This window comes from Neofelis nebulosa, chromosome 2, assembly GCF_028018385.1.
Source record: "Neofelis nebulosa isolate mNeoNeb1 chromosome 2, mNeoNeb1.pri, whole genome shotgun sequence".
Lineage (NCBI taxonomy): Eukaryota > Metazoa > Chordata > Mammalia > Carnivora > Felidae > Neofelis > Neofelis nebulosa.
In genome coordinates, this window is record NC_080783.1 from 119,781,586 (window position 1) to 119,803,507 (window position 21,922).

At 49.4% G+C, this 21,922-nt stretch overlaps 1 protein-coding gene and 1 long non-coding RNA gene across 2 annotated transcripts; both read right to left on the reverse strand.

The window, feature by feature from the left end:
* Positions 1 to 12,219: 12,219 nt before the first annotated feature.
* Positions 12,220 to 20,435, reverse strand: LOC131504080 (3 beta-hydroxysteroid dehydrogenase/Delta 5-->4-isomerase). The gene is made up of 4 exons (XM_058716038.1): positions 20,271 to 20,435; positions 19,925 to 20,144; positions 15,889 to 16,053; positions 12,220 to 13,397 (listed from the first exon to the last, which is right to left on the reverse strand). The coding sequence occupies exons 2-4, from the start codon at positions 20,067 to 20,069 to the stop codon at positions 12,586 to 12,588; spliced, it is 1,122 nt and encodes a 373-aa protein (XP_058572021.1). The 5' UTR covers positions 20,070 to 20,144; positions 20,271 to 20,435; the 3' UTR covers positions 12,220 to 12,585.
* On the reverse strand, positions 14,300 to 15,873 carry LOC131504081 (uncharacterized). The gene is made up of 2 exons (XR_009257764.1): positions 14,593 to 15,873; positions 14,300 to 14,347 (listed from the first exon to the last, which is right to left on the reverse strand). It is a non-coding gene; the product is annotated as an uncharacterized LOC131504081 (long non-coding RNA).
* Positions 20,436 to 21,922: the final 1,487 nt, after the last annotated feature.

Genomic DNA, 21,922 nt, shown 5'->3' on the forward strand with positions numbered 1-21,922 from the left:
AGGGATTCACAAGAACTAGAAAAGAGGAAGCGTGAAAAATACCTTATTTTCTTGTAATGATCACAACTACCTCCTTGTGTGTCTGCCGGTCCTTCTTTGCCTGGCAGGTCCGGTGAACGCTGGGTCCTAGTTGTGGAGGACGCTCTCCCTTCTGAGATTGCAACATTCCTCCCTAGGCCTGACTGTTCTGGCTTGAAGCAACCAGTCTAGCTCCTGGTTCCTAGGAACAAGTATTTGAAGTATTTGTCTGATGCTCTGTGGGGACAGAGCAGTGAACCTGGCCTTCTGGGCAATGCCACGAAAGGATGCTCAGCCTGAACTTGCTGTTAGAGCAGGGTTCAGTCCGAGGTCCAGGTGGAGAAAATGTTATCTGGTCAATTTGGAATTCTTTAGGCTTAATTAGTTTAAGATCAGGATTTTCTGAATTTAACCTTAACTACACAGTAGAATTAACTGGAGAGCTTTAAAAACAACCTCCTCCCCCTTCCCCCCCCCCCCCGCCCCCCAACAACAACAACAAAAAACAACCAAAAAAACTGGTCCGGAGATTGATTGATTGATTGATTGGTCTGGAGTGAAGTCCAAGGACCTGTAATTTTATAAAGGCTCCCTAGGCAACTTTAATGTGCAACCAGGATTGAGCAATCTGTAGGACCATTTAGGCATCTCCTTTCTTTCTTGGCGGTTACAGTAAGTAAAACTGGTAAGCCTCCCATCTCTCCTCTGCCAAGGGGGTATAGAGGCATAGGGCATTGTCAGATGCTGCTGGCTTTGCTGCCTGTCATTCCTGCTAGGCCTGCCTTTCACATGCACCTTCCCCAAATAGATAATAAGTAAGGGCCAGGGGAGTGCCCACATTCACCCTTCATCAGGTAGTGCCAGATAGGCATCACAGGCAGCTGCTGGCCTTCCTTTGTCTTTGCCTGTCATAGACTGCCTGCCTTCCCTTCTTTCCGACCTTCATTTTGCCTCAGCTCACTTAACAAAGCAAAATTCCATTCATTACTCCTTTTCTGAGCTGCCCTTGGCAATCCAGCGGTTTTCTGAATTTTGCTCCTGGAGAGAAAGGGGAGGAGCTCACCCATCGGGTCTCCAGCTTGAACAGACTAGTGCTGGGCTCTTATTTTTCCTGGTTGGAGCCTCAAGTGTCTGCAGATTATAGTCCCCTGCTGGCCGCCTGTGCTTTCAAGGTCAGCTCTGCTCATCTGAAGCACACTCCAGCGGTTTTCAATTTCCAACCGCCCCACTGGGGTCCAGGGGACTGTTCACAGACTTGTCTGTATCCACCTGCATTGCAGTAGCTGCAGATGCTCAGCTCTGAAACCGAAGAGCTGGGTCGCAATGTGTTTCATGTACCAAGCTTCCCTGTGCTTAGGAAAGATTTAAGAAGTGTATCCGTTTATTGGCAGGGCTCCAGCTGGCCTTCCCGTGCAGATATTTGAAGGGGTGTCATGCCCAGCGAAAGGGCTGAACGGTTCCAGACTTCACCAGTTGCTGGAAACTAGGGTGGTCATTTGTTCACAGAAGATGCTCCCCTGAGATGCCTTCCCTGACCCACGAGGGCTGGAGTGGTTCTTCCGCAGAGACGTTCCCATAATGTCCTATACACATTTCCTATGGACGGGTGGCCTCCCTGGTGCCCCAAGGCTGTGGCTCATTAAGAGCAGAGACCCTGAGAAGCTCAGTCCATAAGCCTGCTGAGTGCCCTTGTGCTGGGGTAGCACTTGATGCTGGGGGTATAGGTATGAAAGAGAGAAGCTCACGTGTTGTAACGCTCCAGAACGGTGAAGGAGAAGGCTGGTTTTGTTCGCTGCCTAACATCAAACCAGCTTCCTGGTGGAGAATTATTTTGCAAACTGTAAGTGTGACTTGGGATTTGGCCCCTTGTGGGGGAAGGAAGAACTCCATAATATGGAGTATGGTTTCAGGTATGATGCCTGGGTAAGGTGATCCCTCCAGCAAAGGCTCAGGGGGAAACGGACGCTGCCAAGGACTTGTGCCAGGGTCACTGCTGCTGCAGAGCAGGCAGTGATCCACTTTATCTGGCTTTGGTGGGTGGGCGAAAGAGGCAGTGTGACCTTGGAGAGGCTAACGAAGCAAGGGGCTGCCAAGGGACCTGGCTAGACACTTCTTTTGTCAAGTCTGGTGTTAGAAAGTGGTGAGGAAAGCCAGAATTTTGATACGCAAGGACCACCTCCAGGCTTCCTCTGAAGTAGCTCTACTGCTCTCGATTAATGTCAGTGGGCGTAGGAGGGGTCATGGAGTTGACCACTGGCCTGTCTCCTCTCAGATTTCCAGCTCCAGAGGCAGAGGGATGAGGGGATGGGAGGCCATGGCCTTCACTCCTTTCCTGAGGACAGAGGAAGAAAGGAGGAACCGGTCTACCATCCCTTTGAGGGACGGGCAAAAGAATGGCGTAGGAGCTTGTCTCAGTGCATGTTAGCTTCTGTGGCTCAGGAGGGAGGGGACTCTCCGGGGGGCTCCTGCTTGGTCGGGCCTTGGTCGTCCACATCGGGAAGGAGAGTGTGCCCTGTGCAGATGAGGAACCAGATGCCAATAGGGCTGGGGCAGGGCCAGGGAGCCACTCTCACCTTTGGCTTTGCCCAAATAAATGTACAGCTGGACGACCGTGTTCTGCTGAAGGTTGGCTGCAGAAGTATGGTGGTGCTAGAAGCCACTTACGATTGCCCAATGTCACTGGGATGGACCTGAGAAATGGGCCACGACCTTCATTTTGCAGCTAAAGAAACAGACCGAGAGAAGTAAAGAGAGTTGCCTAATTCTGAAAAGGGCCAAAACGGAAGAGAGCCCAAGTGTTCACCCTTGTTTGCAGAAATGGAAGCTTCTTTTTTTTTTTTTTTTTTTAATGTTTATTTTTGAGAGAGAGAGAGAGCAGGGGAGGGGCAGAAAGAGAAGGAGACACAGAATCCGAAGCAGGCTCCAGGCTCTGAGTTGTCAGCGCAGAGCCCGATGCAGGCCTCGAACTCACAAACTGTGAGATCGTGACCTGAACTGAGATCAGAAGCTCAACCGACTGAGCCACCCAGGCGCCCCTGGAGATAGAAGCTTCTGAAGAGAGAAAATACTGTCTTCTCTTTTTCCCTCCTCTTCCTCCTCCCCCAGCATCGCCCCCCTCCCCACCCCCACTTTGCCCCGGCAACTTTTGTTCCTGTCCTATGAAGCACCTGCTGTCTCTGTGTAAGACCAGCATTCCACAAGCCGTGCTGGGCTGTATCAGCTCTGCAGAAGGCTCCGGGCAGAAGGCTCGGTGTGCTGGGTAAGCCTGCCCTCTGGCCCCTTTCCAAATGTTCTCTCTTATCCCTGTTTCTTTTTCTTTAGCAAATATGTTGGTAGGGTGGCCTCCTGGCTCTGTGCCTTCTTGGCCTCCAGGAGGCAGTGTCTCTCCTACCCATTCTGAGCACGGTGCTCACAGGCCAACCTTGGCAGTTGATAGCAGGTCACCAGGACAGGTGGGTATGGAGTCCAGCTTTGTCTTGCTTAGAGGAACGCCTACTTGGACAACCTTCCCTCCACTCCCTAAAATCCCATTTCTTCTGGTCCAGAGTCTCTTTCTTTAAGAACACTGGCTTTCTTCCTTCCTCCACTCCGTAAATGTTGACCGAATGCTTGCTCTGGGCCAGGCGTGGGTTGTCCAAGCAGGGTCCTCACGGAGCCTTCCGGAGTCCACAGTCTAGTTAGGGAGATGGGCAAGTTAATAAGCAACCACCTGGACTGTGACAAGTGCCTTAGCGGAGGGACACATTTTACCCCTCCCTGGAAGGCTGGAGACTTTCTAGGGAAGGCGCAGCCCGAAGCATGAGGACCAGTTCATTGGGTCAGGGAAGGGTGCCAGGGAACAGGAATGTGTTGCAGGCACGAGCGGCCATGGCAGCAGCGTGGTGTGGCCAGAGTATGTTCAGGTGGGTGTTTCAGACGTGTCAGAGGCTACAAAGAAACCACCGCCCCCCCCCCCCCAACCAACCCATGTGCTGTGCTTCTCAAACTCTGTATGTTGCCTGGCCCCAGGTGCCCCTGCTGTAAACCTTCCTCTTTTCTTCACCATGGGGATTCTCGTGTGTTCTTGAGGGGCAGAATGGAGACCTACACTCTAGCCCAGCTCTGCTACTGATTTGTTGGCGACCCCGGTAAAATGACTTTACTTCTCAGGCCTCCGTGTTCTCATTTGTGAAGTGAGGAAGAGAAGGCAACCATAGCTGAATGCCGGAGTCTCTAGGGCCTAGTTGAGCTCTATAGTTTGAACCCCACCAACACTTTGATCTCTCCAGGAGGGGTCAGGGAGCCTTCCAGGTTTACCTGTGATTAGGAGGGGGTTGTTTTGCCTACTGATGAAAGAAATTCTCATTATCAGGATTGGCTGCTTAAATCCCAAGGCTAGGTGCAAAATCAGATGCGGGGGGGGCCCCCAGGGCAGAGCGGTAAGCCAAGCACAGGGCCCTTGTGACCTTACAAGCCACGTGCTCATGAAGCGCACTGCTCACAATTGAGCCAGTGCCTTTACAGGCTCCAGCTGGTGCCAGGAGTTTAGATCCTGTGCCCACTGTGCCCGCCCCCTGTCACCAGCCCCTATTTTGGAAGATGGGCTGACTCTGCCTGCTCAGGTTCTGTTTCTTGAGGAAAGACTGCAGTTTTAATTAGTGGGGAGCTTCAGGTTTCTAGAACAGACTGGTGACTGTTCCAGAGTTTGCAACTGACCCCAGGGTCCCCTGCCCTCCGGGACAGTGGCCAATCCACTTTTTGTTAGTCCTCCCCTCCCCCTCCGCTGCATCATAATGAGCCTCTCTCTTGCCTTGAAACACCAACTCTGTTCCCTGCTCTTTACCTTTGTGTGGGATCCGTCCCAGGTGAATGGAGGGGGATTCCCTCCAAACTTCTTCAGAGTCCCTGGGTGCTTTCAGGAGCACTGTAAGTGACCACTTAAAGTAATCATTTAAGGAATGGGAGATTTTCCCCTCCTCCTCCTCCCCCTCCTCCTCTTCCTCCCCCTTCTCCTCCTCCCCCTCCTTCCCCTCCTCCTCTTCCCCCCTTCTCCTCCTCCCCCCTTTTCCTTCCTCCTTTTCCTATCCCTTCCTCTCCCTCCTCTTCCCCCTCCTCCTCCCTCTCCTCTCCCTCCCCCTCCTCCCCCTCCTCCTCCCTCTTCCTTCTTTTCTGATGAGATTTTATTCTGAATTTAGTTTTTAAAAATAGAATATCCTAGTTTTTGTTTTTGTATTTTTAGATTTTATTTATTTATTTATTTATATTTGAGAGAGAGAGAGTGTGCACTTGGGGGAGGGGCAGAGAGAGGGAGAGAGAGAGAGAGAGAGGGAGAGAGAGAGAATTTTAAGTAGGCTCCAAGCTCAACGCAGAGCCTGACTCGGGGCTCATTCTCACGAACTGTGAGATCATGACCTGAGCTGAAATCAAGAGTCGGACACTCAACTGACTAAGCCACCCCAGGCGTCCCCTTATTTTTGTAGTCTAAAAACTCCCTGGGCATCACGCTGTTTCAGATTGTACATCTAACTTCCAGTCCCCATAAAAATCTTCCCAGTTACGTTCTGCCTTCGTAGGTGACATTCCCTCTCAACGTTTCTTTCAACCACTCACTCCTCGTACCACACAAATGGATTCCTCTCTCTCCCCCACACTCCCAATGTTGCTTGCCCTCTTCCTGGTTCTCACGACGACCCAGCTTCTTCAGGTTTGTTGATTTCTTGAGGTTTGAAATCTTTCCCCTTCCCTGACTCCCTTCCCTCCCCATCTCAGCAATTCAGTTTGTCTGTGTTTTGTCTGTCTGTCTATCTACCCGTCCCTCTATCCATCTAACCACCCATCCATCCATCCGTCAGTCCACGGTCCATCTATGTGCCTGCTTTGTGTCAGGCACAGGTCTTGGCTCTAGGGACACAGAGATGAAATGGTGAGTGGCTGCCCTCAAGGACATGACAGTGTAGTGAGCGAGGCAGAACATAGAAATAATTACCATGCGATTACATATGCACAGGATGCAGAGATGATACAATGGAAGCTTTGGATAAGTGAACAAGGACTTGAGAAAGATGTGCTGGCAGGAGTGATGGGCAAGGTGTAAGCAGAAGGGACACAGCTTTAGCACAGGAGTATGTAAAAGCACAACATATGCGGGAAGTCTTGGCCTGTCGTTGGCACATAAAGCTGGACAATCTAGAGAGAGGGCAGGAACTGGTGACCGTTGCATCTGGAGAGGTGGGCAGGGGCTAGATCTTGAAGGGCCTTAGCTGTTACTCTAAGACACTCAGGGTTATCCTAAGGGGTTCCACTGAATGGTTTTCAGGAAAGGAGCCACATGGTCAGAGTCTATGTTGGATGGATAATGACTAAGAGAGTGGATTTCATCGGTGACTCTCCGAGGCAGGGTGGCCAAGCAAGAGACAACGAGGGCCCAAACTAGGCTGTGTTACTGGACAGGGAGAGGACACTGTCAGGAGGCACTCTGGAGGTGACGTTGGTAGGACTGATTGATAGGCTGGAGGGAGAGTGGGGGAAGGACATCCAGGTTTCTGGCTGGAGAGAGTGGGTGCATAGGAGTGCTGTGACCCTACTCAGGTATTTCTTAAAGTAGTGTCTGCTCTGCCTCAGGCTGGCCTCAGTTGCCCCCTGCATTCCATTTTTGTTAATCCTGCAGAAATCAGACCTTTATTTCTTGCCTAGATTCTTGAGGTATCCTCTTTTAAAAAAAAAAAATTAATGTTTATTTTTGAGAGAGACAGAGACAGAGGGTGAGTGGGGGAGGAGCAGAGTTGAGAGGGAGACACAGAATCCGAAGCAGGCTCAAGGCTCCAAGCTGTCAGCACAGATCCCAATGCAGGGCTTGAACCCACAAACCGTGAGATCATGACCTGAGCCGAAGTCGGACGCTTAACTGACTGAGCCACCCAGGCGCCCCTTGAGGTATCCTCTTAATTTCTTCCAGCTCATCCTGCACACTGGTGCCCAAGTCCTCTTCCAGGGACAGCTGAACAAGAATCCTCACTGGCTGCACATTGAAAAATCTCCAAGTTCTTTCGCCTGTCAATATTCATTGCTAGTGGGGACATGAAGACATGGTCTTTGCCCTGAAAGAGTGTAATTTTCCACAGAAGGTGAGGCATATTACACGTAAAGTAGCTAAATGTCAAATGGTCTTTAGAAGGGGAACAGAATTCGTGCTCTGAGGGGAAAGAAGGAAGGAGGCAGAGTTTCCCCTAGAGGTGAATCAAGGTCACCCTGGTCTTTTCCCATTATGTCGTTCCAGATGCATCTTCCATTCTCCCCGGCACCTGTCCTCTCTGGTCTGTCCACACTGGTCTCATCGTTGCCTGAAAATGACTCCCCTTTCCCACCTCTGTGTCTCGGCAGACTCCCTCTGCCTGGCATACAGGCCCTCCATTTCTGCCCATTAGAATCCTACCATCTTTCAGTATTCAGCCCAGTGCAAGTGCTTTATTGAGTCCCCTGCCCAGATGGGATCCTCCCGAGGCACATTACCTTTCTGATGGCCTTTGTACATTTCACTGCATACAGTACCTACCATGTTTCATATTGCCCCCACCAGCCTGGGAACAGAGATGGGACACTGGGAGCCTTAGTTGTGGGTCTAGCCCGCAGATGCATTTCACTAGTTCTCATTCTTTTTTAAAAATCACGGGGCGCCTGGGTGGCTCAGTCGGTTAAGCGTCCGACTTCAGCTCAGGTCACGATCTCACGGTCCGTGAGTTCAAGCCCCACGTCGGGCTCTGGGCTGATGGCTCAGAGCCTGGAGCCTGCTTCCGATTCTGTGTCTCCCTCTGTCTTTGCCCCTCCCGTTCATGCTCTGTCTCTCTCTGTCTCAAAAACAAAATAAACGTTAAAAAAATTTAAAAAAAAATCACAATTCATTTAGTCGAAGAATCACAACCAAATATCAAACATACAGAAAAGTACAGAATATGCTGTAATGCCTACCCAGGACCCATCACCAAGAAGGAACAGATCGCCTCTAACGCCTCGCTGCCCGCTTTTTGAGAACTAAAATATTACGCTTACGGTTTTGGCACTAGCCCACACATTCCCGGAGCTGGTCTGCACACTGTTTTCAAAATTTAGAATTAGGTGCCAATATTTAGAAATCAAGAGATTTCATATAAAGATTGGGAAGGTTTGCTTTCCTCGAAGAGTCAGAAGATCTGGGAACTTGGAGTACATCCCAGGCCCGGATCAGCGGCTGCCTCCCGGAAGCAGAGCATGGCCTCCTGCACACCACACTCCCACCCCACCCCCCCTTGCCCTGGGGTCTCTGGGCTCCAACCTGCTTCACTTATAATTCGGGTGCTGGCTCCTGCAGACATGTGAATCTGATGCCTTCACTTGGACTCCTGGAAGTCACAATGCTTTTATTATTATTATTATTATTATTATTACTGGAACTGAACCACTAGCGAGCTGGATGACCTCGAGCAAATTGCGTACCTCTCTGCTTCCATTTCCTCCTGTGTCAAATTAGGGTAGCAAGAGCGCCTGCTTTTGAGTGTTGTTTGAGGGTTATTATATAAAACGTGTAAAGCAATTCCTGGCACCTGATTCTTCTGTCTAGCAGTCCACGATCTTTTGTCCAAAATCCTAGGGGCTGGATGTGTGTTGAAATTTAGATTTCTTTTAGATTTTAAGAAGGTAATAAAGCAATGTCATAATTACATAGACCCCCAAGAGGTTCTGGGCCAGCACCTTGTAACAACTGAACGCGCTGAAATATCTTTGGGGAAAAAAAAGCACAGATATTCACATGACATATGATACAGACTTGCCTCACAATCCTCACAGGAGCTTCCCGGGTGTAATCTGGATCTGGTTCCTACCCTCAGAGGAACAGATAAAGAGGCCTTCGCTGGGTTCAGTCATGTATACTGTGCAGGTGTTCTCAACTCCACATCATTATCTCAAGGCCGTGTCCTTGGAGCAGCCTCTGGAAGCAGGGAAGGTGAGAAGAGCCCACATTCCAAGGGCAGGGGAGGGGCAGAGAGAGAGGGAGAGACAAAATCTCAGGCAGGCTCTGTGCTATCAGAGCAGAGCCCGACGCGGGACCAGATCCCATGAACTGTGAGATCACGACCTGAACCGGAAACCAAGAGCTGGAGGCTCAACTGACTGAGCCATCCAGGGGACCTCAAAATTTATTTTGAGAGAGAGCAAGAGTGAGAGCGTAGAGGGAGGGGCAGAGACAGAGGGAGAGAGAGAATCTCAAGCAGGCTCCGCGCTGTCAGCACAGAGCCCGACGTGGGGCTCTACCCCACGAACCGTGAGATCATGACCAGAGCTGAAATCAAGAGTCAGACACTTAACCGACTGAGCCCCCCAGGTGCTCTGGCAGGCATGTCTTTTCGAAGACCCCCTCTAATAGCTTTGTCCATTTCTGGGTGGGCCGGCCTGCCTGGAGCAGTTAGCATGTGAGGGATGTGGAGCCCTGTCCTAATCCAGAGCTGCCCTGCCCTCGCCCCAGTCTCCAGATCTTCCTTGGATATTTTACTTACACTAATGAGAGGAGAAACTGTGAGGTCAGTTTTTGTTCTTGTTCTTAGTCTGCTTGTTAATAAAGTAATTGAGAACTTTGTACTTGGGGTGAAACACAGAATGTCTATGTTTCTAAAATTTTTTTTAATGCTTTTTTATTTTTGAGAGAGAGACAGGGAGAGCATGAGCAGGGGAGGGGCAGAGAGAGAGGGAGACACAGAATCCGAAGCAGGCTCCAGGCTCTGTGCCGACGTGGGGCTCGAACCCACGCAACGCAAGATCGTCACCTGAGCCGAAGTTGGATGCTCAACTGACTGAGCCACCCAGGTGCCCCGAGAATATCTACGTTTCTAAAGCAGCTGGTTGAGGTGGCCTTCCTGTCCAGCTCACCCCCTCTCACCTCTTCAGGCCCCCTGCCACATGTCTGCTGGCCTTCCACCAGGCCATTCACCCACCTGCTCGCTCCACCTCTACCCTGAGGCCAGCCTTATCAAGTTCACTGTCACATCTGACGCCCTAAGCCATCTAATCTCCCTGGGAAAAACCCTTCTCCACCTGGCAGGCCAGCCTCCTCACTCCCCTTCACCCTCCTCCCCACCCCACCTCCACACTTCACTGTCCTTCCTTAGCACCACTGCTCAGGCTTCTCCCCTGCCTGGACCACCTCACTCTCCTACCCAAGTCCCATCTAGCCTTTGAGGCCTAGCTGAGGCCCCCCCCCTGCTGTGGGGAGGGGGGCTTTCCCAATAACTTGAGATGAGCTCTGGTCCCTGGACTCACATACACTCAGCGCTTAACCTGGTGGTTGTGCATGCACCTGCACCTTCCTTCACTGTTCACCCTACTCTGTGCTGCATCCAGGTGGGGGGCGGGGGTGGCAGGAAAGGGAAGAGGGGAGGAGGGAGTGGAGAGGGAAGGGAGAGGAGGGGTGGGGAAGGGGAGAGACCTAAAGTTTGTGCATTAGGTCTAAAGGCAGGGAGCCCTCAGTTCTGTGCCCAGTACAAGAATGGCCAACTTCACGGGTCCAAACATTTGAGGTTTTTATGTGTACTCAGCTGGGACCACCAATGGGTCAGAGACCCTCTCCTCTGCCTCTGCTTACCTTGCGCCCCCCCCTTGCCCTTTAGCCACAATGCCCCTTCCCTTCCCTGTGAGCATTGCCCTGGTGGGTTCATAGATGTGGGATTTCACTAGGCTAAAAACTCACCTGGGGAACCCTTGTCCCAGATCCCACCAACCTTCTTTCTTTCCTTCGCTTGGGGACACTCATATAAAGGTGTGTGCACCTTATAAGAGCTTGGACAGGTGCTGTCCCTTGTGTTCTGGGCAATGCAGGAAGGCAGGATGGAGTGTTCCATTTCTCACCTAAACCCACTGCATCTCCGCGTGCCTCAGCCCTGTGTTGATCCTCTGGCCCTTGGGACTTTGAAGGTGATAGAAACCTGTACCCCAGCCAGAATGTTTTTTTCCCCTTTCTCCTTAGAATGAAAGCATAAGCTACCTCCCTTGTGGTAATCAAATTCAACTGAAATCATAATCTGTACATTCTCTGGGTAAGAAAAGAGCCACTGGATGTTGGGTGCGACTCTTGCCGTGGCTCTGGTTCATAAAGACAGGCAACAGCCTGGTCTGGAGAGAGGCAGCTGTCACCACCCACACTCCAAGCCCCACAGCCACCTCCTCAGCTGCCCCAGGTCATGTGGTCCTTGCCAGTCCTGACGGTGTTTCTTTTGACTATTGGTCCTCTGTTCAGTTCATGACTGTGTCGTCATTCAAGTCCCCAAACCTGCCTTGATTGGCCTCCTCTCCTGAGGATAAGGGATGCACAGGCTGGGGCAGGTGGAGGGAAAGGAGAGAGACTTATGGACGTAGAGGGATAAGCTTCTGTCACAGCAGGCAGTGTAAGGAAGAGCCAGGGAGAGGGAGAAAGGAGTTCATTCTGGAGGTGTGGGGCGGTCGACCTCTACCTCTTGGGCTAGGTAGGAGATGAAGTTTTAGGGGTGTTCATATCTGTTCCCTTTACTTTCCCGAGAACCCATGGTATGGTTTCATTGCATGATCTGAAAGGTTAGATAGCGGCTTTGAATTGCCAGGGTGGCCCACGTACGTCCTGGGGGCTAAGGAAACTGGCATTGGCAGTAGAGACTGGCCGCATCTCAGCTCCTCCTTTCCCAGCCCAGGCCACCTGGCAAGGGTATTCGAACTCTCCCAGATGCCCCTCAAGGGTTCTTCTGGGTCCTAAGGAGTCTCCTGCACAGAGCTGGGTGAGAAGGAGGTGGCCCAGAGGAGCCAGGCTCTCCCAAGAAGCACACTCCAGGGCTCTGTTGCACCCGCTGACAAACCCCTCTGCGTCATCCCCGTTCGGCTGCAAATTTTAGGCAGTTCAGGCTTCATGAGTCGGTGGACAGGGGCTGTCAAGTCAGTCTGTCTGGGTTAAATGGCCTGGTCACTTAGCAGTTGGTGGTCATGATGATCGGGTTTCCTTGTCAATAAAAAGAAGTACTAATCCCTACCTCCTAGTTTTCTGGAAAGGGATTAATGCAGTGATATATACTGGTGCTCAGTCGATCTTGATTCCCCCCCCCCCCCCCCGCTTCCAAACACTTCTGCCCACCTCTGTTCCATGCTACCTTCCTAAAAAGGACGTAGTGATACCTGGACATGGAAGGGAAAGGAGGAAGGTGTGTGTCCATGTCAACCACAGCGTCCTCCAGATTAGGCATTAAAGCATTTATTACTCTTTTCATTGAGCTGTGTGTAGGAATCGGAATTTTTAAAAGTTAAGAAATGTTTCACACGTAACAAAAGGAAACGGAACCGATAGGCAAAACTATTTAGTGAAATAGGCCCGAATAGCTCAGAATCGGCATCAGAGGCTTTCGTCTGTCCTCTGTAGTGTGGGTAGGACAAAGAGCTGCTGGTTCAGCCAGGGATGGGGAAGGGTTACCATCTTGTAAAGGAAGGTGGCCATCTTGGAAATGGGAGGCAGTAGGACCCAGGCTTGTGCCCTTGTTTCTTTCTGTGGGAAGCCAGAGTGGGAGAGCCTGAAAGACCTCCCTCCATGTCCTTGGCACCCCCAGATCAGTGAGTCTTTGTTTTTAGGGACTTCTTGTGCTCTTTCACTATGGAACCAATCCACTCCATGGTCTTTTGCTTTGCTTCCTCCCAGCTGAAGAGTGGCTCATACCCCAGGTCCCGCTGAGCTTTCTTATAGGAGAAGGTAAACACGCTATTTAACAATGTCACCGTGTGGCGGTTAAAGGGGGGGTGGTATTTGTAAATTGGACTGAGTAGGAAGCTCACTATTTCCAGCAGGAAGGCAAGCCAGTACTCCAGAAATAGAGGAAGGCTCATTCTGGAGTCAAGGGAGAAGCCCCATTCTTTGCTCAAACTGTAATTGAGGTTATCATAGCTTTGGTGAGGTGTGTCATCTGAGATATAATAGAACTGTCCTCCAACTCTGGGGGCCTTCTTGGGGTCCTGTAGGGCCCTCGAAGCCAGAATGTGAGCCCAGGCCACGTTGCCTACATAGACAGGGTTGACTATGGAGAATTTGCTGCTCTGTTTGATGATCCCATTGTTCCTCAGGGCCTGGTACATATGGTTATAAAGGAATATGCTTCCTTCCCCATAGATATACATGGGCCTTAAGGCACAAGTGTGCAAGGTGCCACCATTTTTAAGAGCCCACCCATTAGCAGCCAGCACAGCTTTCTCCGCAAGTTTTTTGCTGTATGGATACGAAGCGGACCATGTGGATTCGAGATGTTCGTCCTCGTAGCCGTTCTGGATGATCTCCCTGTAGGAGTTGGGCCCAGCCACCTCTATGGTGCTGGTATAGATGAAGATTGGCACACTAGCCTGGACACAGGCTTCCAAAAGGAGCTGGGTACCTGCCAATGGGGAACATGCAGTCAGTGTCAACAAATAACCCACAGGGCCAGCCATGCCCATGGACCATGTCCACCCCCTAACCCACAAGTGAGGTAGTTATTGTAGATCAGGAGTGTACTCCTCTGTGTCCCTGCCTAAGATCTGACTATGCTATAGCCATAGATACAATGCAAAACTGCAAAAATGAAAACAAACCGACATTTGGGTTCTGGAGAGCAAGAATTTCCAGGCTTTTGGATTTCCTGGACCTGTGTGTGTACTTTTAATTTTGGAAAAGGACAGAGGGTTGCCATTTTATGTTTTGTTGAGTAAAGACATTACAAAAATGATCACTTATCCCTCCCACTTCATTAAAAACAGGTTATTTTAAGTATAACGTTATTAGGAGGCCATACTCTCAGAATATGGACTAGAATTTTACCTAATCCTGACTGAGTGATCCTTACAGAGACCACTCCTAATTCTGGCTGTGACTTCTTTGACCCAGGTCTGAAAAGCGGACGTGATAAACCTTCCTTTTCCTTAGCATTCCTGAGCCGCACCGGCTCTCTCTGGGCAGCCTGGTGGAGAACGGGAAAGAGGAGTGTGCCCTCTGCTGGTTAATACCTATACCAGGAGGATCTTGCAGAATCCCTCTGGCTGGGGGAGGTGACGCAGGCATCATTCCCATAAGGAAGGAATTTCCCCGGCAAAGCATTGTTTTTCTTTTTCTTCCTTTCTTTCTTTCTTTCTTTCTTTCTTTCTTTCTTTCTTTCTTTCTTTCTTTCTTTCTTTCTTTCTTTCTTTCTTTCTTTCTTTCTTTCTTTCTTTCTTTCTATTAAAAAATACCCTTTAAGGTCTTTGTGCAATTTAATTTTCTAGAGAGACAGCCTTATTTAAAAAAAAAATCAAATCTAGAGGCTGAGAGAATTACAGGCTAATTTATCTGCAAAGGGGGAAATGACCATTCCTATGAAGTATTTTCTTTTTTTTTAAATTTTTTTTTTCAACGTTTTTTATTTATTTTTGGGACAGAGAGAGACAGAGCATGAACGGGGGAGGGGCAGAGAGAGAGGGAGACACAGAATCAGAAACAGGCTCCAGGCTCCGAGCCATCAGCCCAGAGCCCGACGCGGGGCTCGAACCCATGGACCGCGAGATCATGACCCGGCTGAAGTCGGACGCCTAACCGACTGCGCCACCCAGGCGCCCCACCTATGAAGTATTTTCTAAACCTGGGAGTGACATTGGTTTTAATTCACTGATACTGCTAACACTTGTCAGTGATTCCAAATCCCCTCTTGTTGTGAGCCCTGGAGAGCAGGAGTTAGGAGAGAGGGGCTAAAAAGGAAAAGTCGGGTAATACAGCACCCTCCTTGCAGCGTGGGAGTTGGTGAGGTGTGGCTAAGTAGAAATGAGAAAGGGTCTTTTTTGAGATTGTGCTTCTTTAGGCTGGAGATCCTAAAGCCATGAGTTGCTTTAGAAAAGGAGCCTCTGAGTAGACTAATGACTAACTTTGTAGAGCAGGGCATAGAAGCCAGATAGGATTGGGGATTGGAGTGCTCTGGTCCTAGAGAAACTGCATCGAGGGATCGGAAGGATAATATCACGTGCCAGGCTAATAAGGGATTTACACTAATCCCTTAAACAAATGTGTCTGGATCTAAAGTAGATTGGAAAGCCATAAATCAGAAAGAGCCACCAGCCAGGCATTTAAGGGATGAGGATCTAAGAAGGGTGTACTTAGTGCACCTGGCTAGAAACTGCCCTTTAATAGGAGACCCAGCAGTGAGCTGAAGAAGTACTATTATGGATAAGGGAAGGCTGGTACCATTAAGAAATATCACGGGAAGGCCAGTGCTGGGTAATTCTGTCCTGTCAGACTGCTGTGAACTTGCTTTGCTAGGTCTCTTGAGAGGAATCCTTCTCTGAGGTAAGCAGGAAGGTGCTAGGTATTCTCATTATGCTTGGCGATCCTGCACAGGAGTCCTGCCTGAAGGAAACTGGCCCAGAGCTACGGCCCATCACTCATGATGGACATGCCTTTTATATCACAGAGCTCTTTGGTCTCGGCCTCACTGGGTGACCGCCAACTTAGAGGCACACAGAAGGGCTGAAATGATGATCAGGGAGGCACTTGTAACGTCTGATTCTAGCCCAGGGGAGGTAGGAGATGGTTGGATAGCAAGAGTTTAAGGTCAGAATGGAGTCGATGTTTGAGTAGAGCTACAGTAAGAAGAGCTTGTGTGGCCTTTGGAGACACACAGGTGTGGGTGTAAATTCTAGCTCTCTTACTCAGGGGGACTTGACAAGTTACTTAGCCCTTCTCAGCCCTGGTTTCCTCATCTAAAAACTGGGGATAACAGCCTTGCATCTCTCAGTGGTGATAAGAAAAAGCAGTTGGCACGGGCTCAGCAGGTGCTCAGGGATGGGGGCTTCCCCTCCCCTCCTGTTCTGTTTTCTGAGCCTCACTTGCCCACATCATCCCATATCCTCCCTGGGGTACTGTACCCTTCAGATTGACATTCATGACGGTTTCTCGGTGAACAACATCCATGACGTCAATGATAGAGGCGGTGTGGATGATGACTGAGGTGTCCTGGCAGGCCTTCTTCAAGCACTGTTCATCCAGAATGTCTCCTTCCAGAATGGTCAGCTTGATCTTGCTCTGGAGCTCTGGGTGAACATGAGTCAGGTCATTGGAAGTCTTTTGGGATCTGGAAGTTTCCTGATACAGGTGGCATTTACCCAAGTCCCAAGGACAGGTACATTGAGGGGAGGGTGGGGATAAGGGGAAAATCCACAGAAGGAACAAGTAAACAAAGGCACAGAAATCAGGATGTGTAACATTTATTGGGATAGAGCAAACATCTGTTTCCACCCCATTTTATTTCAAAAAAAAAAAAAAAAGGAATTTGAGCAGTGAGGGATCAACTGCACCTGGGACAAAAATTATTAAAGTGATTCATGGGAAATTCATAAAATTCATTAAGGAGAGTAGGGTGATTATGAAGAATGGATTTATATCCACTCCTCCTCTTATGAGGAAAGAATTGGAATTTAATTCTGTAGGGAATAAGGAATCATGTACGGGTTTGGAACAAGAAGAGAAAGAAGCCAACAGAGTGGTGGTGTAGGAAGGTAACCCCGGCTGCCGTATATAAAATGGATTGGTGTGGTACATCTAAAAGAGAGCAGGGCATTCGAGAGATGAATCAGAGTGTCTGCACCAAACTTCAGATGAGATGGACTGGAACCAGGGCTCCCACAGAGGGAGCAGGGTCAGGGAGAGATAAGCAGGGTTGACTTTCCAGACCTTACCCAGACAGGTCCTGGTTCTTATTGGAGGTAGGCTAAGAGGAAGAGGTTTTGTTAGAGTCAATGTTAGCCTGAGTATTTCCTGCTTGGGTGACCAGAAGGATAGTGGAGCCATTGACAGGGAACGCTTTGTCAGATATCATCTAAAGCAGGTATCGTTGCTGCAAATGACTCAGCTGCCGAGGAACTAGCATTCTGACCATCTAGCCAAGGGCAATGGATAAACCCATGGCATAAACATGGCACTGCATACAGTTTGGGTAAATTGCCCACATTTACTTTGTGCTTTCCCCTTTGTACACAACTTGTACAGTTGTCTGGTTTTTTCCTTCACAGCTATCTCATGACAAAGATACTCTGATTTCCACTATACGGGCAAGGAAACTGAGGCTGAGGCAGGTTAAGGGGCAGGTCTAAGTCATACTTCTAGTGAAGACTCAAGCCTGCCCGCTGCCTTCAAGCTTTGCTCTCTTCCCCCTGTCACCCAAATGCAGGATTAGCACTTTTTTTTTCCTGAGGCAGATTAAGGATAAGTCTACGTATATACATATGTGTGTATGTGTGTATTTAAAGGATAAGGCAACTTAACTGAAATTGGCAATGGAGACCAGAGAACAGTGAGAGAGAGAAATTCAGAGTGAAAAACTCAGGGCTGAGAAATTTCCTTCCTGGGTTACAACTTGGAGGAACCATCTGCTCTGCTTAAGCCTCTGCCAAATTTGCTCTGCGACACCCCCTCCTGCGCCTTCCCTTTTCAGGCAACTCCAAGACTCCCCGAAGAGGAAGAAAGCAGAAGAAAAGCTGCTGGCGATCAGTGGGAATTTTGTGTCTCCACTTCTGCCTTTCCCCCTCCTTTCCTCTGCCTCTTCTTTGCTGCTGACTTCCACAGGCTGGCTCCGAGGAATTGACAAGTTGAGGGGGGAGAAGCCCAAAGCCAGAAGAAAGGGCTCTTACCTATTAGCTTGGAGGGGCGCAGAGACACCAGCAGAGGGCGCTGCGACTGTGTTGGTGGGAGCGGCACAGCTCGCGCCCTCTCCGAGGCTCTGTGAACTTGAGAAGTATTTTGCTAGACTGAATAGACAGTTGCTTATGCGGTGCGGGCTGCGCTGTAGGGAGACCTAAGAGAAGCTACTAGACAAACTAGTGGTTAAAAGCACAGCCGCTGAAGCTAGACCTTCTGGGTTCAGTTTCAGCTTTGCCATTTTTCAGCTGTGGGACCCTGAACACCTTAGCCTTGGCTGTGTATGGGCTGAATGTTTGTGTCCCCCCACATTCAAGTGTTGAGATCCTAATGCCACTGCGATGGTGTTAGGAGATAGGGCCTTCGGAAGGCGATCAGGTCATGGGGGTTTAACCCTTATGAATGGGATCAGTATTCTGATAAAAGATCCCAGAGAGAGATCCCTCCCCCTTAGTACGATGTGATAACACGGCACGATGGCACAGGCTATGAGCCAGGAAGAGGGCTCCCACCAGAACATGACCCTGCTTTGCTCTTGGACTTCTAGTCCCCGGAACTGTGAGAAATAAATTGGGTTTAAGCCACCTGGCCTATGGTGTATTGTTATAGCAGCCTTGACAGGACAAAGATGCCTTTCTGTGCCTGCTTTCCCATCTTTTTTTTTTTTTTTTTTTAAGCTTATTTATTTCTTCTGAGAGAGACAGAGACAGTGCAAGTGGGGGAGAAGCAGAGAGAGAGGGAGAGAGAGACGGTCCCAAGCAGGCTCTGTGCTGGCAGCACAGAGTCCAAGGCGGAGGCTCAAACCCATGAAACTGTGGGATCATGACCTGAGTTAAAACCAGAGTCGGAAGCTCAACTGACAGAACCACCCAGGCGGCCCTGCCTTCTCATCTCTAAAAAGAGGAGGACGATATTACCTATCCCACAGGGATGTCACGAGGAGCAAACTAGTTGGCGCATGTAGCACACCGAGCACAGGGCCTGGCACGGGAAAACCACTGTAAGCCTTCTCCCCTGTGATCTTGACAGAGGCCCCGGCCCGTCTCTGACACCACGTGACTTGTCACCCTGGGAGACTGCTTCTCTAGGTTAAACGTCGCCTGTTTGGGGCATCAGCTGTCAGACCGTAAGTATTGCTGAGACATAAGGGTTGAACCCAGTCGATGTTGATCATGTATGTTCCTGTGTGTTCACCAGAGACACCGTTGCGGCAGAGGGTAGAGGAAATAGGACATCTGAGACATTCAGAGCACAGGAAAGACAAGGAGAGTGACGGGCACTGTCTGGGAGGGCAGGGAGGGGGGACAGGGGCCTCTGCGATGAGGCTCTACTCTGAGCCCTGCCTTCCATTAATCAGAGGGCCTCGGTAAGTCGTTTTACCTTTACCTCGATTTCCTCATTGTCCTGTGGGGTGAGACCCCTTTCCTACTTTCCTCTCAGGGTTGTTTTGAGGATCTGGAGGGGTGAAATAGGTCTTATAAATCTAGCTTTTGCATTTGCTCCAGGGTCAGCAATCTGGGAAAAGAGCAGAGCAGTGAGGTTGTCCAGCAAATGCTGCAGCCACTTTTCTCGTGGTGATGAGTGGAGACAAAAGGTAAAAAGAGATGTTCAGGGAATCCACAAGAGGAATCCGCACTCTGTCTCTGGCTCCCTCGTTGCACGCTGTGTGTCCTCCCTACCTCTCTCCCTCCCTGTCTCTCTGTGTCTCTGTCTGTCTGTCTGTCTCTCTCTCTCTCTCTCTCTCTCTCTCTCACACACACACACACACACACACACACACACACACACACTCAGCTTCACCTTCACTTCCTTTTATTTCACCTTCACTGGCAATGCTAAATGAAGCCACAGAAGGACCAGGACAATCAAGAGGCACGGGGACCCACTGCTGGAGTCTCTGGGTTAATGGTGCTTGTTTGCCCTTTGCAGATGCTGCAAAGTCTGAAGTCTTCAGAACATTAAAGAGTTGTTGACAAGGGAGAGAACTGATACATGATTTTATAAATGAGAAGAAAAGAGACCTGGAGGCCAAAGTGGCTGACCTATGGTCATTCCTCTCTAGTTCTGGATCAGAGTCAGACCCAGTCTCCTGATAGCCTTGTATCTCTTACACTACACCACTTGTGTTTTCCTTTCCGATGACTTTGGACCCGGGATTAGCCTTGATTTAGCTACCACTTTCCTTGATTTGCTAGACAACCACCCTCTCCCCACACGTACCCAGGGGTTAAGATGGAGCTACCCACCCATGAACCCAAGTTCACTTACTAGAAAATTCCTCCCGCAATTCTGGGCTGAAGACTTTGTCCAGTGCCCGGATCTCCTGTAGGTCCTTCTCCTCCACCAACAAACGCACGATTCTCTGACCCAGAAACCCTCCTGCCCCTGTCACAAGGCAGATCCACCCAGCCATGGTCAAACCGGGGTATCAAGAAGCACTCTCCAGGAATCAGAAACACTGGGGAGCAGATTGGATTACAGCGTGATCCTGGAGAAGGCCAGAAAGAGAGATCAAGTAGTTACAGGTTTACAACAAAAAATTTGTTTCCTCCACTTTATTTCTGCAAAACGCCCATGCCCGGGAATAGTTGAAAGAAAATGAGAAAGCTCTAACCTGTTAGATGGTTGGAAGCCAGTTGAAAGAGCCTGGGTTCTGGTCCCCTTATGTCCCAAAGGCAGGATTGGAGTTTTATGCACTCTTGTTTCTGGCTCAGCCTGTTCACCTTGAACTCTTACCACATACCCATTGCTCATGCTTCCTGCAGGGTCCCTCCTCCTTAAAAAGTGCTGACCTTTAACATAGCTCTCATTCTTCCAAGGCACAGGAAGCAGGCTTCAGGGCCACGGTGTGATAAAGGCTGGGTCCTCCCTGTAACAAGACATCCGGTGGTCCATGCCAGCTGTCTGGGATGCACAATCTGTGGATTTAAATGAAGAGAAGAAATCTGCCAGCACAATGGCAATTTTTGCCTTGTGCAGCAAATACATCTGGGGAGAAAATCTACTATAGTCCATTATCTCCTCTCTCAGAGTGCCATTTGAAATGTTACTGTCTTGTAAAGTGTAGACATTTGCATTTGGTGGCAGCTCCAGACACTGAGTTGTATGGGAATTTCCAACCCCACATATCCAGAACCTCAATTTCAATTTCCCCTTGGAGAGCTCTGGGTTTATGGGGGAAGATCACCATTGAAGGGAAGCTATCTAGTGGTAGCTGTCTAGTTCTATGATCCGGGTAATGAGAATAGGGATCCGTAGCTCTGGTCACTGTGGATCTCATGGTCGTTTGCGGTCAGCCTACATTTTGGTTGCAAAACCACTCTTAGCAGAGTCCTGAACTCAAGATACTATGGATACTTTTGAAGCCTGCGCCCCAGAGATGCCCCAGTACCACCACCAAAAGCTCCTCAAGACGTTGCCTCTTCCCTACTTTAAAAAATTGAGGTGTAATTTACATGAATGAAAATGTCCAGATCTTAAAGGTTAGTTCAATGAAGCTTGACAATTATGTACACACCACTGTCACCATTACCCAAGACAACCTCCAGAACATTTCCTTCACCCTCGAAAAGTTCTTTCTTGCCCCTTTCTAGTCAATTCCCACCTTCCACCCTGCCTGCAATCTACCCCAGAAGCAATGACTTTCTGATTTTTAGTTACGATAGATGCTCTCCTATTTTTTCTCCTAAAGTCTTTATGGTTCTGGATATACGCTTAAATATAGAATCCATGTGAAATTAAATTTTCTGTGTGGATTTCATAAAAATTTACTGTTGTATTTCTCTATTGCTTGTCTCTTTTCTATTTCATCTGTTTCTTTTATTTATTTGCTCCCTTTTGTTTGCCTTGGGTTCAATTTACTCTTGATTTTCAAGGTTCTTAAGGTCAAAGCTAGATTATTGACTTTATCCCTTTTTTGTGTGTGACTATTGTCACTTAAAGAATAAATTTCTCTGGGGGCGCCTGGGTGGCGCAGTCGGTTAAGCGTCCGACTTCAGCCAGGTCACGATCTCGCGGTCCGTGAGTTCGAGCCCCGCGTCAGGCTCTGGGCTGATGGCTCGGAGCCTGGAGCCTGTTTCCGATTCTGTGTCTCCCTCTCTCTCTGCCCCTCCCCCGTTCATGCTCTGTCTCTCTCTGTCCCAAAAAATGAATAAAAAACGTTGAAAAAAAAAATTTTTAAAAAAGAATAAATTTCTCTGTAAGTACTTACTGTGCCAGCCACATACAACAATTTTGATGTATTAGATTTCTATCATCATTCAGGTA

What these genes read in the sequence shown, in the direction of transcription:
- LOC131504080 (XM_058716038.1), bottom strand. Translation starts at nt 20,069, where the DNA reads ATGGCTGGGTGGATCTGCCTTGTGACAGGGGCAGGAGGGTTTCTGGGT. An exon ending in ATTGCGGGAGGAATTTTCTA is followed by an intron (nt 16,054 to 19,924) that starts GTAAGTGAACTT and finishes ATGTTCACCCAG; the next exon opens with AGCTCCAGAGCAAGATCAAG. An exon ending in CATGAATGTCAATCTGAAGG is followed by an intron (nt 13,398 to 15,888) that starts GTACAGTACCCC and finishes CCCCATTGGCAG; the next exon opens with GTACCCAGCTCCTTTTGGAA.